This window comes from Silene latifolia, chromosome Y (assembly GCF_048544455.1).
Source record: "Silene latifolia isolate original U9 population chromosome Y, ASM4854445v1, whole genome shotgun sequence".
Classification (NCBI taxonomy): Eukaryota; Viridiplantae; Streptophyta; class Magnoliopsida; order Caryophyllales; family Caryophyllaceae; genus Silene; species Silene latifolia.
The window spans coordinates 373,406,393-373,422,438 of NC_133538.1; the positions used below are offsets into that span (position 1 = coordinate 373,406,393).

General features: G+C 44.5%; 1 protein-coding gene and 1 pseudogene across 1 annotated transcript; both read right to left on the reverse strand.

Moving 5' to 3' along the window:
• Window positions 1-229: 229 nt before the first annotated feature.
• Window positions 230-1,755, reverse strand: LOC141631856 (pentatricopeptide repeat-containing protein At5g56310-like; annotated as a pseudogene).
• Window positions 1,756-11,582: 9,827 nt separating this feature from the next.
• Window positions 11,583-12,167, reverse strand: LOC141631857 (uncharacterized). Its single transcript, XM_074444476.1, has 2 exons — window positions 12,021-12,167; window positions 11,583-11,936 (listed from the first exon to the last, which is right to left on the reverse strand). Exons 1-2 carry the CDS (start codon window positions 12,165-12,167, stop codon window positions 11,583-11,585), a joined length of 501 nt encoding a protein of 166 aa, XP_074300577.1.
• Window positions 12,168-16,046: the final 3,879 nt, after the last annotated feature.

The window sequence follows — 16,046 nt, forward strand, 5'->3', positions numbered from 1 at the left end:
GGGAGACAAAGGATCGATTTTGTTTTCGGAGGTGCCAGTGGAATTGATAAGTTCGTTGTTCGTCATGTTTGATTAAGGAGACGAACAAACAATTTTTATGATAGAAAAAAGAGAAAAAAACACTGATACGATGATAAACTAAGTTTAGGAAAATATGTAGTTGTGTTATCATATTATTAGCAATCATCAGCCTATTTTTACATCAAGGAAGAAGGCTGATACAAAGAATCTACTCAGCCAAATACAATGAATTTGATAATACAATGAATTGGTAAATACCATCCACGGAATATGATGAATTGGTAAATACAATGAACGGAATACGGAATACAGAATATGGAAGGCCTACCCGGCCTAACACACCACAATTGACTGAGCTCCACCCTGGTATTTTCTTTAACTTTCCTCCCTTCATCACCTTCCTTAACCTCGAAACTTCATCCCATCTCCCAGCCTCTGCGTACATATTGGACAAAACTACACGAACTCCGTGATTATTATAGTCTAATGCTAAAATCTCTTCCGCAACCCTTTCAGCAACCTCGACATTCTCACATTTCCCACAGGCGCTCCCCAATGATCCCCAAATCATCAAATCGACTTTCCATTCCATGTCTCGTATCAATTGCTCTGCCTCAAGCAGTTTTCCTTCTCTTCCTAGCAAATCAGCCATACAACCATAATGCTCCAACTTGGGCTGAATTTTGTAACGTGTTCGCATTGAATGAAAATACTCATGGCCTTTTTCGAGGAATCCACCATGGCAGCAAGAAGATAGGACTGTTACCAAAGTAATGCCATTGGGCACATATCCTTCAGCCTCAAACTTCTAAAAAAGATCAAGAGCTTCATCTCTATGTCCATGAACACCTAGCTCCTGAATCATAGAATTCCTTGTCGCGACATTCTTCTCTTTCATACCCTCAAAGACATCCCAAGCCTTAGCCACAGATCAATTCGTCACATACATATAAACCAAAGCGGTACCAAGAATCACTCCCAAATCATCACTCTTTTCCCTAATAAAACTCTCAATCCTTTCCCCTAACACCAAACACCCATCCTCAGCATACGCCGATAATACAGGCGCAAGTGTAGCCCCATTTGGCTCAATCCCATCATCAACCATCCGATCAAACAACAACAGCGCCTCATTCGAGCAATCATTCTGCGCATACCCGGAAATCAAACTCGTCCAAACACTCGAATTCCTCCCAGGACTTTCATCGAACACTTGACGGCCACGCCCCAAACTCTCACAAACACTATATCCCCTCACTAACCCATTAACAACATGGCGGAATCCAACTCATATTTAACCGCACACGAATGAACCTGTTTACACCCAAAAATCCACTTCAAACAAGCACAACTCATCAAAAGAAACGAAAATGTATGCTCTCTCGGCGTCACATTGTTCCTCATCATTTCCATAAACAATAACAAAGCCTTATAAGGATGTTCAAAGCTAGCATGAGTTCTAAACAAAGTATTGTACATAAAGTTATTTGGTTCTTGTGTGTAATTGAATAACTTTATGGCGTAGCAGATGTCGCCAGAACTCGAAAGAGCGCAGAAAGATAAGAGGCGGCTGGTGGCGTAGTTATCGTGGATGCGTGCAGAGAGGATCATTTGAGCATGGATTTGCTTGAGGTGATGTATTGTGGTACATTTGTTAGCTAGAAGAGAGAAAGGTGGATGATGATGAGAGATCATGGTTTTGAATTTCGGAGGGAACGGGGGTAGTTTCGGCATTGTGATCACAAATTCTCAAGGAAGAGGTTTGAGGCCAATGAAATTTCGAATAAGGCCGGTGTAGTTAATAGGAAATAAATATAATTGTTGGACCTCAACCATCACCTTAATCTTTTGGCTGGGATGGTTCCCTGATATGGTATCAGAGCCTTTGTGACCAAAGGTCACGGGTTCGAATCCTGGCAACCCCAATAACTCACGAAGTGAAATTTCAGCACACGGTAGGGGCAGGCTTGCACTTACCACTCTTCAAGCCCTGGGTATTCGAGTGAGGGGGCGTCTCTTCAAACCCTGGGCATTCAAGTGAGGTGGCGTAATAAGATATAAATATTATAGTTGGGCCTCAACCATCACCAGTTTTGGTTGAGATGATTCATCTAACAGTAGTTCGAGGGTTATGAGACTTGTGATTCGGAATAACGATAAATGAATTGAGCAAATTTTTGGGGTTGGTTCGGTAAAAACTTGGCTCGAGCTAGGCTTGGACGCAGCTGTTAGCCTGAATTCACGACTCAGTTGAAATAGATTTTTCTCTTATTATATTTTAATATAATTTTGCTACCCGTATAGTTATATTTATTTCTAATTAATTGTTATTTTTCTGTATTGAACTTGAAAAAAGAAGAATATATATTGCAAAGCCTAGCTTTGTATTTGTCCAAGCTAACTCTGAATTTCAACTTTCGATAATTTCTTGCCAACTTTGTGCTCAAGCTCGGAATTGGGAGTTGATCTCGAGTAATAGGAAATAAATATAATTGTTGGACCTCAACCACCTGCTTAAACTTTTGGTTGAGATGGTTTCATGTCATGGTATCAAAGCGAGCTTGACCAAAGGTCATGAGTATAAATCCTGGCAGCCTCCAATAACTCACGAAATAGACTTTCAGCACATGATATGGGGGAGCCTGTGCACTAACCACTCTTTGAGCCCAATGGGCATTCGAGTGAGGGGGCATAATAATATAGTATTAAATTACACCAACTTCCTCCCTATTTTCATGCATTCCGACTCAATTCGAGTCGGTTTTCTATGTCTTGCATTGCATTTTGTACCCCGATTCCCTACTCTATGATATTATGTCCGTCTTGCAGGTTTTGGAGCAGAAATGGAGGAATCGGAGCAAGCGAGACAACTGGGTAGACTTAGCACGAAGAAAGGAGGAAGAAATGCTGAGAGGAGCTCCCAGCCGGTAGGCCGGCAGCCGGTCAGCCTGCTGGGACTCACCCCCAACACTTAGCATTGCATATTAGGATGGAAGTTACAGAGAACTCCCTGCCGGTCAGGCCACCGGAAGCCGGCTGGGAGAACAAGAAGAAGGAATAAATTGAAGAAGTTCCAGAGAACTCCCAGCTGGGCAAGGCACCGGCAGCCGGTCGGCCGGCTGGGAGTACAAGCTGAAGAACAAAAGTCAACAAACAAGAGGGAAAGTCAAATGAGCTCCTAGCCGGTGGACCACCGGTAGCCGGCCCACCGGCCAGAAGCACCTAATGATATATTTCCAGCTTGATTCTTACAGGGAATTCTCATCCGGTCAGACCACCGGCAGCCGGTCGACCGACTAGGACCCCCCTTCCGCATTTTACCCTCCTTTGTAATTTCCAACCTAATTCGTGTGTAACCTATAAATACCCCCTCCCTTAATCATTTATACACACAACCCTAGATCTGAAATTATTTCCCTAATCTTATGCAAACCCTTAATCAAAACCTTAATCTTTCCTTAATCAAATATTAATTACTTCATAGATTAGCTTAGAATTAGTTGTTATTAATTGTTTACATTTAGTATTGGGTTATTAATTGAACAATGGTGAAGATTATTCTTCTATTTAATCAAAGGTTGCAACTTTGTCTTCGATATTAGTATAATCCCTTCTCTATTATTGTTCATCTTTCAATTGTTTACATATTTGAATTGTTTAGTTAGTAATATTTGAAAACATGCTTTCTCTTACTTGTTATATGCTAAAGTATCCATCTTTTACCTTTGTTATCATGAGTATGTGTGAGTAGTGCCTTACTAGGATGAAGGGGGAGCTCTTGTAGGATTATAGGGGAGGATTAAGACATATGAAGAATGAAACTATTGAGTTTATGCTTGTTGATTTTATCATGCACACAAGGTGTTTGTGAGAATGCTTAGGTGAGAATTTGAGCATTTAATCTATCTTTCGACTTGTTGGGTGAGAGCTTGACTAGTAATTAGGAAGCACATGTTAAAATCAAGGTTTGGTTAATTAGGTGAGAGCTTAATCGATCTTATCTTAGGGGTTAGTCTCACATCGATAGATCGAGTCTTACTCTTATGCATGCTCTTGGTTTTACCTATCTAAGTTCTTGCCCCCCCTTCCCTTCATGAGTGAGCCCGATATCCTAGTTCTTTTAACCATCGTCTTTTATCACCTTAACGATGATAGAACCATAATTCCGTCCCTATGGTTCGACATTTGAAAGCTACAACGTTCATTCGTACACTTGCGAAGCTAATACAAATAAAAAGCACAATAAGTTTTTGGCGCCGTTGCCGGGGACGACAATATTGGATAGGATTATTTGTTTTCATCTAGGCTTAGTTCTTTTATTTGATGCTTGTTTATTTTCTCCCCTTGTCCTAGTGCAACTCTTGCATTAGGACTATTTGATCTCTTGTTAAGTGCATGAATAGGTGTTACATCGGACCTCTTTTCCCACTTGATTACGAGATCGAGAAGACATTCCGGGCAAGAAGAAGATTAGCTCTTTCGGCAGTTCGAGAATCCCCACCCATTCTTAACCCACCAATCACCCAAAAACTCTCAATTGAGAATTTAAACCAACCACCCTCTTCCTCCACCCTATCACCCCTTCACATTCCACAAAACTCTCCACCACAAAACTCTCCCATCCATTCACCACAAAATTCACCAACACATTCACAACATTTCACCCATACAAACGATAACGAATATCCACGAAACAACATCATAAACGACGATATGGCGGACCAACCTATGGGGTATTACAATAGGCCGGATCCCAACCGTGCTTGTTCGGCCATCAACTATGGAGCTCTCGCTCCCAATACATTTTAGCTTCGTCGCCATGTGATCAACTACATGCAACAAGATGTCTTTCATGGAATGAAAAGTGAGGATGCAAACCAACATATCACCTCATTCAAAGAGAAAGCGGGTTCTATCAAGCACAACGGTGTAACCGAAGAGCAAATGCTCTTAATGCTCTTCCCTATCACCTTGAAAGATAACACCAAGAAGTGGTTGAACTCTCATGAGCCGGGTACATTTACTGCTTGGGAATATTTATCCAAGGCTTTCATCAACAAGTTCTACCCACCATCTAAGACCGCAAGAATTTGCCATGAGATTCAAACCTTCAAACAAAGACCCTTTGAAACTCTAAGTGAAGCTTGGGAACGTTTTAGAGATCTCCTCTCATCTTGTCCACACCATGGTATCCCAAAATGGATGACCACCCAAACCTTTTTCCAAACTCTTGAGTAAAGATTCCGAGACATGATCGTGGCGGCATCCAGTGGAAATTTTGATAGTATGAATAACGCTCAAATCACGGAAATGATTCAAAACATTTCCGAGAAGGAGAGTAGTTATGCTAGAGATGTGGACTACAAAAGTGAAGGGCCTTCTAAGATAGAGATGGAGTACAAGGCAAAATTGGATACTTTGACAAAGGAATTTGAAGAGTTCAAAATGGGGAAGAAGCATGGGGATTCAAAGCATGCCAAGGAGAGCGGACCTAGGGCATTCCAAGGTCTATTACGTCCAAGAACCTAGGTCTCCACCTAGGCAATATCCTCCTCAAATGTTTTGCAATTATTGTGGCGGTGTGGGGCATACCATTGAGTATTGTTCATCTATTCCACAAGATGATCAACAAGAGTGCTTTGCTCTTCAAGGGCAAGGTGCACCGAGGGTCTCCTACCAACGTCATGAGACATTCTACCGTGCCTTTCCTAACCAAGATCCGAAACTTTCCTATGCTGGGCAACCTTTGGACTCCAAATATCAACAACCTCAATACATGCCTCCACCAAAGCCCGACCATTCTAAGCAGTACAATCAAAACCAAGGCTCTAACTACCGAGGTCAAAGGCAACATGACAATCCAAACTACATCCCACCCCATCAAAGAGACAACTACCGCAACCGCAACCAAAACCTTCCATATCAACAACAAGGCTATCAATCAAACCAACAATCTCAACAACCATTCAACCAACAACAAGGATACCAACAAGGGTATCAACAACAAAAAAATTCCTACCAACCTCCACAAAATCAACAACAATGCATAGAACCACCCAACCCCGTCAGCTCTCTTGAGAAATTGTTAAGGGAAATGGATGCCAAAGCCGAGAGAAGAGAGGCCCAAATTGACAATCAATTCAAAAGTTTGAAGACCAAACTTTCAAATGTATAAGCACATCAAAGGAAATTTGATTCATATATGGCCACCCAAAGCCCCTCTTCTTCACAAAGAGCTCCACACTCATTGCCTCCTCAAGGTTCTCATCCTAGGGATAGACCATTGTTTTGGTAAAAATTTACCTAATTATCGATTTAATTTATAAGTGATAGTGATTACTCTATGGCCGATTAATATTTGGTTATGATGAATATAATGAATAAATATGCAACAAAATGAAGAAGGAAATAAAGATGAACGAAAAGAATGACACGAAGGATTTTTGGTGACGCGGAAAACCCGGTGTGGGAACAACCGCGGGGGGGGGGGGGTCGGAATCCCGCCAAATTTGCACTATAATCGAGAGTAAATGCCCAAGTAAGGAAATACAAGATTCTTTGTAGCTAGTGAACTATCGCCAAGTGTAAACGGAATTTTTGAGAACTGTAGAGTTGCTTGGGTTGAAAAATCGAATGCCTTGAGTGTTGCTCTCCTCGTCCTTATATAGATGCTGAAACCAGAACTAGGGTTTTTGAGCAGCCTCTGCGTCTGTTGCTAAATACCAGGTCAACCTTCTAAAAAATAGGGGTTTGTTGATTGACTTTGTTGGTGGCCCCATTTTGCACGTGGGTTTTTAGTTTACCCAATTTGTGTTTGTTTCTTCTTTTGATCCCATGGCCCATAACACGCCACCTCATCGATTCCCTTTTCCCTTTATTTACCAATAATCATATGCCACATCGCCTAGTCTTCTTGCCACTTTTTCTGCCAATAATATGATGCCATGTCACAGGTGATAAAATACAATTTTTGTCCCTAACAATTGCCTCCAAATTTCCGTCTCAAATATTTTTAGGCGGGAATTTCCGTTGTGATGCGGAGAACTGACGAAGTTTTAGCAGTTACCTTGGTTTCTACAACTTCCCCACTTAATGCTTCCTCAACCGCCGTATTTAGTTCCCCAATCCCCCATGAACTCCTTTTTATATAACTCCCTCAGTATTCCCCTCTTTCTCTATCTTCTCACTTTTCCATCATTATCAATCACTTTGATCTTCCTCTCTCATAAACCCTTTTTTTCTCTGCCGGCTGCTCTTCAACAAGTACTTCGTCTCCTACTTATTTTCTTTTCTTTTCTTTGCACATCATGTCACAAAAATCTGCTTCTTCAACCCCGGCCTCACATCCGGTGACGCCGCCTGATCTTTTCCTCTCCGGCGGTGTCCTTTCCGCCAAGCATTCTTGCGATTCCGACTTTTCTTCAGAGGACCTTGCTTATATCAAGGAAACGTTTGGCTTTTCCGATGATGTGGTATTTCATATTCCGACCCCTGGCCAAAAAGCCGACTCTGTGAGGGAGGGGTGGATATGCCTATACGAGTATGCTTTCCGTCTGGGCCTGAGGTTTCCTTTTCCTCCTCTGATTCAGGAGTTTCTAAACAAAATAATCACTTGGCTATTTGCCAAGTGGCTCCATATACTTGGCAAACTTTGCTCGCGATTAATGCTATGAATAGCCGCTTCGGTTATGAAATCGGTCTCTCGGACCTTGCACACTTGTTTTCGGTCAGGTCCCTTAGTCGGGGTCAAGTGACCATCCGGGTTCGAGACGGGGAAAAGAGTTGCATTATCTTCCCTGTGAAGCCGGATGATAGCAAGTGGTTCACCCGCTTCATTTTTGTGAAAGTAGATACTCTTCCGGCTCCCACTGACTACATTGTCAGCGTCTGGCGGTCAACAGACGGTATTTGCATGCCCTTATTCCTGTGTATTTTTCTTTGATGCTTATATTTCCTTACTTGGTTTTTTGTGAAGATCTGTGCCACTTGCCTCCATCCTCCGACGAAGCTGCTTCTCTTTCCAAGCTATTTGGTCCACCCCCCTGAGCATAGGACCTTCCCCAATCTGGTTCAGGATTCTGCTTCTGTGGTGAAGGAGACAACAGCTGAGGAAAAAGAACATTGTGAATCAATGTCGACTGGTGCGTTGTTCTTTTCTTTCGACTACGTTCTGTTTCTGGATACTTGATATTTCTGGTTCTGACTTGATCTTTTTTCCTTCCAGGCTCTGCAAAATCCAAAATTTCGCTAGACGATGTCTTGGCCAAGAGAGAAAAGAAGCGGGTCGAAGTTACCTCCAAGCCTGCTGAGAAGAGGAAATCCACCCCTGCCCCTGGTTCTGGACCTCGTCCTAAGAGAAGATCTGCTGCTGTGGGCCGGGCTAAGGAGCAGACTTCTATTGAAGCCACTCTTCTAGCTGTGAGGCCTCCATTGCCTGGGCACGGGTTGTCTGCATCTGGGGATCCTCCGGTTCCCAGACCTACTCTTCTCAGCCCCGCCATGTCCGCTTACGCTTGATCCCGGCGTCTAAAGCCATCCCACTTCGAGTCGCCGCTTCGGGGCGCCTCGCTTCCAAATCTGCTCCTGCTACTAGGGTTATTGTCCTTATACTTCCAGACGACTTTGGCAAGGCTAAGTCTGCGCGTAACCTGGGCTTAATGAACCAGATGCTACTTCCTGCTCCTAGGTCTGCGTTGGACAGCAGAGTCTTGCATGATTTGGTGGATCGTGCAGCTGAGCACTCCTTTGAGGTAAACGGACACTGACTGCTTCAAGTTTTTTTTTTTTTTTTTTTGACACTCTGTTCTGGTGCGACAGTCCTTCCAGATGGCTCTGAATCTGCAGGAGAAGGTACCTCTCTTAGAAGCGAAAAATGCTAATTTTCAGAAGTAGATGAAAGCAGCTAATGAGGACAGGCTTAAAGTTCAGGATGATTTAGACAAGTCCCAAAGTCTGCTGCTGGAGGAGGCTGCTCAGAAGCAGATTTTGCAGAATAGTCTTTCTGCTGCTGAAGGGCGGATTTCTGGTGCTGAAAAGAATGCTGCCGATCTTTGTGAGGCGTCTTTGCGATCTTGAGAACGTTCATTAGAAGCCGAGAAACGTGCTTCGATCTTTGAGGCTCGTGTTTCTCGGTTACGGAGGAGAAGGCTTCCGAGGTGCAGGAATTGAAAGAGAAGAATGCTGAACTAGGGGAGACTTTGGTGAACTCTCTTTCCTATGCTGCTCTGGAGACGAAGATTAAGTGTATAAAGGCGTTCCAAAAGGGGGAGCACTCGGCTTGGAACTTAGGAGCTGAAGAGGAGAAGCTTGCTGCTGATTTCCCTGATGGCCTGAACCTGGATCTGCTAGCTGGCTTAGTGGAACCTGGTGCTGCTTCTGCTGATGATCCAGGTGCTGAGGAAGAGGTGAATTCTCCTGCTCCCGATACTCAGGCAGCTGCTTTTGTGACTGTGGATCACATTGACATATATTAGCTTTTCTGCGTCTGAAAGACTTTTACCATACTTAGTTAGTTTTTGGCCCTGCGGGGCGTAACATTTCAGTTTTATTTTGAACAGTTTGATGTATTTTGGTCTGGCTCTGGTGCCAGACGTACTTTTTTTCTGAACTTAAGTATTTTCTGGTGGATATATCTTTGTGTCGTACCGTTTCTGGTGCTTTGATTTGTGCATGCACGTCGTTTGTTTGGCCATCGCTGTTTGATTGCTGGCTAAGGGGTCTAGTATGCCCACTCGTCCAGAGGAGCCAGGCTTACGTGGGTGCTAATGCATCGCGGGAGGCTGGTTGTCCCGGTTGTACGTCCTTAGACACGGACACACGCTTTCTGTAATGAATACAGACTCTGCCAGATTAGTTTGCATTTTATTCACTTGGCCATTTGAAAGAAACAAAAAGGGATTCTATACTTAAAACATTAAAAGTGGTTTTGTAAGTTAAAATTTATTAGAATTAAAATACAAATAAGGTTGTTTCAGAACCAGAAATGTTGAATTCAGAAATAGCGTTGAGAATCAGAAAAATATTCAGAGTCAGAAAATATTCAGATCCAGAAAAATATTTAGAGACAGAAAAATATTTAGAGATAGAAAATATTTGGAGCCAGAAAAATATTTAGAGACAGAAAAATATTTAGAGCCAGAAAATATTTAAAGCAATATCTAGAACCCAGGTGAGTTTTGTATCTCGGTAGGCCGAGTACCCGATTCTTGACCATCTTTGGTGACTTAAGTGAAATACTTTTTCAAGTGGGTGATATTCCAGGATCTGGGAACCATTTGCCCTTCCATAGTCATGAGTCGGTAGGCTCCATTTCCAACTGTGCTTTCTACTTGGTATGGCCCCTCCCAGTTGTAGGCGAATTTTCCTTCTCGCTGGTTCTTGGTATTCTGGAAGACTTTCCTCCGGACCAGATCTCCTACCTGCAGGGTTCTTACTTTTACATTTTTGTTATAGCTTCTAGCCACAGTCTATCGGTAGGAAGCCATCCTGATCTGGGCGCTGGTTCTAATTTCATCTATCGTGTCCAGACTGCTTGCCATTTCCACCTGATTCCGATCTTCTGTTATGCATCCATATCTGTGGGTTGGGACCCTAACTTCGGATGGAATGATCTGCTTCTTCTCCGAACACCAGTGCAAGGGAGTTTGTCCCGTTGCAACCTTGGGTGTGGTTACACACGAGAACCGCAGGGTAGCTCTTCCGCCCATTTGCCCCCAATCTCCTCCAGCTTCTTTTTCAAGTTTTCGATGATAATCTTATTGCTGGATTCAGCTTGTCCGTTGGACTGAGGGTTCCTAGGAGTATATTTCTGCAATGAGATATTCCACCTAGCACAAAAAGCTTCTGTCTTATTTCCAATGAATTGGGATCCATTATCGCATATAATCTCAGATGGAATGCCAAACCTGCATATGATATTGCGTTTAATGAAAGATATCACCTGGGTTTCTGTAACCTGGGAGGATGATTCTGCTTCTATTCATTTATAGAAGTAGTCCGTCATGGCGAGCATATAGACTTGGTTTTCTGGCGCTCTGGGTAATGGTCCCATGATGTCCATTCCCCACTTCATGAAGGGCCATGGTGAGATAACCTGATGTAGAGGCTCTGCTGGCTGGTGGCTGACGTTGGCATGCCTCTGACAAGCGTCACATCTTTTGCGAACTTCATGGCATCTTTGCGCATTGTTGGCCAGTAGTATCCCTGCCTCAGTGCCTTGTTGGAAAGGCTTCTGCACCCTGCATGGTTTCCACATTCTCCACTGTGGAGAGCATGCAAAACAGCCTGAGACTCTTCCCGATCCAGGCATCTGAGGTAGGGTCCAGCGAGGGATTTCCTGAATAGAACACTATCAATTAGTATGAATCTGGACGCTCTCGTTTTAAAGCTCCTTACCTCATTTTTATCTGCTGGTAGGACATCATTCTGCAACCAGTCTAGGTAAGGTTTCCTCCAGTCTGGAGTATTTTCTTCACTGCTGGTGCTGCACACCATTTTTTTTCTTGCTGAGATTTTAGTGTTGCTGGCTCCAGCACATGGACAATTGGTATCGTGGAGATGGTTCATGCTTTGAAGGTTGCTCCCAGGGTGGCTACTGAGTCTGCTTCTGCATTCTGGTCCCTGGGGATTTGCTTGATGTTGAACGTGACAAATCTGATTTTCAGCTCTTTTGCTACGTCTAGATATGCCATCATCCTGGGATCCCTGGCCTCATAGCAATCGTTAATATGGTTAACTATAAGTTTAGAATCACTACAAACCTGAAGGTGTCTGATTTTCAAATCCAGAGCCAGCTTCAGACCCAGGATCAATGCCTCATATTCTGCTTCGTTGTTTGTTGCCTTGAATTCACATCGTACAGCCTGGACTATGAGGTCTCCCTGGGGTGACTTGAGGACCAGTCCTACTCCTGCTCCCTTGGCATTTAAGGCTCCGTCCACATGTAGCTCCCATACTTATTCTCCTTTATCTTCTTCCAGACTCAGAATGTCCTGCTCTGCCTGGGTCTGGAGGGCTGGGCAGAAGTCAGACACGAAGTCTGCCAGAGCCTGAGACTTTATAGCCGTACGAGGTTCAAACCGCAAATCGTAACCGCTCAAGTGCACGGACCATTTAGCCATCCTTCCTGACAATTCTGGTTTTCTCATGATAGTCTTAAGAGGATAATTAGTTATCACAGAAAATGTATGAGACTCGAAGTAGGGCCGCAATTTATGGGATGCAGTAACTAGTGCAAGGAAAAGTTTTTCTAGTGATGTATACCTGGTTTCTGCTGGAAGCAGAGACTTACTGATGTAATATACTGGATGCTATGATCCTTCCTACTCTCGTACTAGTACTGCACTGACTGCTGCTTCTGTGACTGATAGGTACAGGAACAATGGCTCTCCTGGCTCTGGCTTCGACATGAGTGGTGGGGTGCTGAGATAACGTTTCAGCTTCTGAAATGCTTTCTCGTGATCGTCCGTCCACTCAAGTCTTTGACTTTTTCTGGGTACATCATAAAATAGCCTGCATCTGTCCGAGGACCTGGATGTGAACCTGTTCAGGGCCGCCACTCTTCCAGTTAGACGTTGGACGTCTTTCAGTTTCCGTGGAGACACCAGCTGCAGAATTGCTTTGATTTGCTCGGTGTTGGCCTCTATCCCCCTCTGGGTCACAATATACCCCAGAAATTTCCCACTGGATACTCCAAAGGTGCACTTTGTAAGATTCAGCTTCATTTGGTATTTTCTGAGGGTATTGAAAGTTTCTGCCAGATGCTGATGGTGCTGTGAAGCCTGCTTCGATTTGACGACCATATTGTCTATGTATACTTCCATAGTTTAGCCTATTTGCTCTTTAAACATCATGTTTACCAGCCTCTGATAGGTAGATCCTGCATTTTTCAGTCCAAAAAGCATGACATTATAACAGTAGATACCTCGCTCGGATCTGAATGCTGTCTTTTCCTGGTCACTGGGGTGCATCTTTATCTGGTTATATCCGCTCCAGGCATCCAGGAATGTCAGCATCTCGTGCCCTGCAGTGGCATCCACCATGGCATCTATGTGTGCTAGTGGGAATGGATCCTTTGGGCAAGCTTTATTTAAATCCGTGAAATCGACGCAGACCCTCCACTTGCCATTCTTCTTCGGAACCACCACCACATTAGACAACCATTCTGGATACTTTACTTCTCGAATTTTTTCTGCAGCAAGCAGGTTATTTACTTCTTTGTTTATGACCTGGTTTCTTTCAGAAGTAAATTTTCTTCTTTTCTGCTGCACAGGTTTATAGCTTGGATCCACACTTAGCTTGTGAGTTATCACACTTGGGTCTATCCCTATCATATCATCATGTGACCAAGCAAAGAAGTCTATGTTAGTTCTCAATAATCGAACAAGTTCTTCACGAATGTTACCTGTACATTCAGATCCAATGAGCACAGTTCGTTCTGGATGCAGTGCGTCCAGGATGACTTCGTCCAGCTCTGCCTGCTGAGGCTCAATGTACTCGTCTTGGATGCGCTGGCTCTGTAATTGCTATGCGGGCGAGCCGATTGTTGACTTCAGAGCCACCTTATAACAATCCTTAACTTCTTCCTGGTCCCCACGTATCTCTTGCACCCCCCAAGGCGTTGGAAACTTCAGGCATTGGTGGTACGTTAAGGGAATTTCTATCATCTCGTGGATCCAGGGCCTGCCAAGGATCACATTATAAGTAGAGGGTCCATCAATAACCAGATATCTTACCTGCTTGTTTACTCCTCCGGCATAGGCCAGGATGACGATTTCTCCTAAGGAGTGCTTTGTTTCGCCACTGAAACCAACCAAAGGAACCGCCTTTTTTGCTAGATCCTTATCAGTGAATCCCATGCCTTTGAGTGTCTCTAGCATGATCAAATTGACGGAGCTTCCGGTGTCCACCAAGATCTTTCTCACCTTGCAATTTCCTATAGGAAGCGTGATGATTAAAGCATCGTGGTGCTGTTCTGGAGCAGATCCTGCATCTGTTTCGTCAAAGGTGACTGACGGCAGATTCTGGCGGTTAATCCTGCAAGAGCTTTCTGGTCTGTCTTCTTTAGTTCTGGTTGCGTGCCTCTTTGCTGCTGAATATGTTAGCCCACACAGCTCCAATCCACCTGTAATAACATTCACAGTTCTAGTGCATTGAGGAGGAGATGGCAGTACCTGATCTCCTGAGTTTACTCTGGTTGTGTTTCTGGGTAGGAGGTGATCCAGGTTTCCTTGATCATAGTGGAATTTGACTTCCTTTCTGAGGGAGTGGCATTCATCGGTGTCGTGGGTGTTGCTGCCGTGGAACTCGCACTTCTTGCCTGTGTCCTTTCTGCTGCTGGGGTTTCCTTCTGGAAGTTTTGGCCATCTGACTCTGCGTCCTAGCTCCTTCAAGGCTTTAAATAGTCCTGCAAGATTGGTAGTAAAACCATACTCACTTACTTTCGGAGGCAGATATGCTTTGCTCTTTCCTTCAGAATTTCCAGAAACTCTATTCACGCTCCTGCTGTAGGGTTTGGGTCTTTCACTCTTCTTTTCTACTGGAGCTTTCCTGGATACTGGGTCTGAATCATAGATGCCTCTAATTGGTGCAGAGTCTTCCTCCAATCTCATGACAGCAATTGCCTTTGTCTGTACTTCCTCAAAGGTGGTGCAAGGGTGCTTCGTCAGAACCTTGTAAAGATATGAATCCTGGTGCAGTCCTCGGCGGAAGGCTTGTATAGCGGTTGCTATATCACATCTTGGGATAGCCACCTTCTCTTTGTTGAACCTGTGCAGGTAATCACGGGTGGACTCCTCGAACCCTTGCACTATTCGGTAGAGGTCACCGTCCGCTTCTCCGCTTTCGCTGAATGCTGGTTGAAGGCATTGACTAGGTCGGCGAAGCTAGATATTCTCTTGTTCGGCAGGCCAACGAACCACTGCAAGGCTGCTCCTGACAGGGTTGATCCGAATCCCTTCCACATAAAAGTTTCCTTTAGAGATCTAGTTGCGGTCATCACCATCATTTTTTGCTTGTAGTGATTGATATGGTCGAGTGGGTCTGTGGTTCCGTCATAAAGCGTCATGGCTGGAGGCACACATCCTTTAGGGACACCGATTAGGGCTATGTCATCCATGAAAGGTGAGTCTGCGTAGCTGTCCCTGGCTGCTTTCTCCAACGGACGGCTACGCCGGTATCTCGTACATCGCTCCCTCGCTCCTGTATTCTTTGCTCTAGCGGATTACCTGCTCCTGCAAGAGGGTTAGAAACAGGCGAAAATGAACCAGCCAGTTTACCTCCTAGCCAAGGCGCTCCAGAAAATTGGCCTGGTGCTGGATGACTGGTTACTAGTGTTGCACTGATTATAGATCCAGGCTGCCATCCTGGTGTCTGCTGTAATCCTCCGATCCAGGTTCCACTGGTGTACTGGTTGCAGGATGGAATTGCTGCATTGGTGATAGGTCCAGATTGCCATCCTGATGTCTGGTGCGCGGGGGTACCTGAGAAAGGTGGAAGGTCAGGTCCTGATGGGGTGCTAAACAAAACGTTACCTGTTGTTTGCTGCAGACTGGGTGGATTATCAAATGATAGGCATCTCAATCCTCTGGGCTCAATTGGTTCGCTGGGTGCTACTCCTGTAAGGTCTAGTCTGGTGACTAGTTCTGATGGAATTGATCGATTCGACCCTCCACCGTTGGTTCTGGTAGGAGCCTCTGGTGCTGATGTTGGCTTGGTCTGGACTGCTGTCACGATCTGCGCAATCAGGTTCTGGTTGTCCTTCCTTAGATCCTCAACGACCCGACGCAGAGTGTCCATCCCCTGAATCATCACCTGCATCGGATCAAGCGCTGGAGATCCTCTGCTTCGGTGAACTTATGCGCCTGAGCCTTCCTGGGTCTGGCTTCTGGATACAGCTTCACCTCTGTTGGGGTTGCTTTCCCTACTGGATTTGGACTGACCGGATGCACCTGCTGCCTTTGGAGTCCGCGGTGGCTTCTAGAGCTGGGGCATGGCTCTGGTTGACATGCTAACGGGGATCGTCTAGC

What these genes read in the sequence shown, in the direction of transcription:
- LOC141631857 (XM_074444476.1), bottom strand. Translation starts at nt 12,167, where the DNA reads ATGAGAAAACCAGAATTGTCAGGAAGGATGGCTAAATGGTCCGTGCAC. An exon ending in GCCCAGCCCTCCAGACCCAG is followed by an intron (nt 11,937 to 12,020) that starts GCAGAGCAGGAC and finishes TTAAATGCCAAG; the next exon opens with GGAGCAGGAGTAGGACTGGT.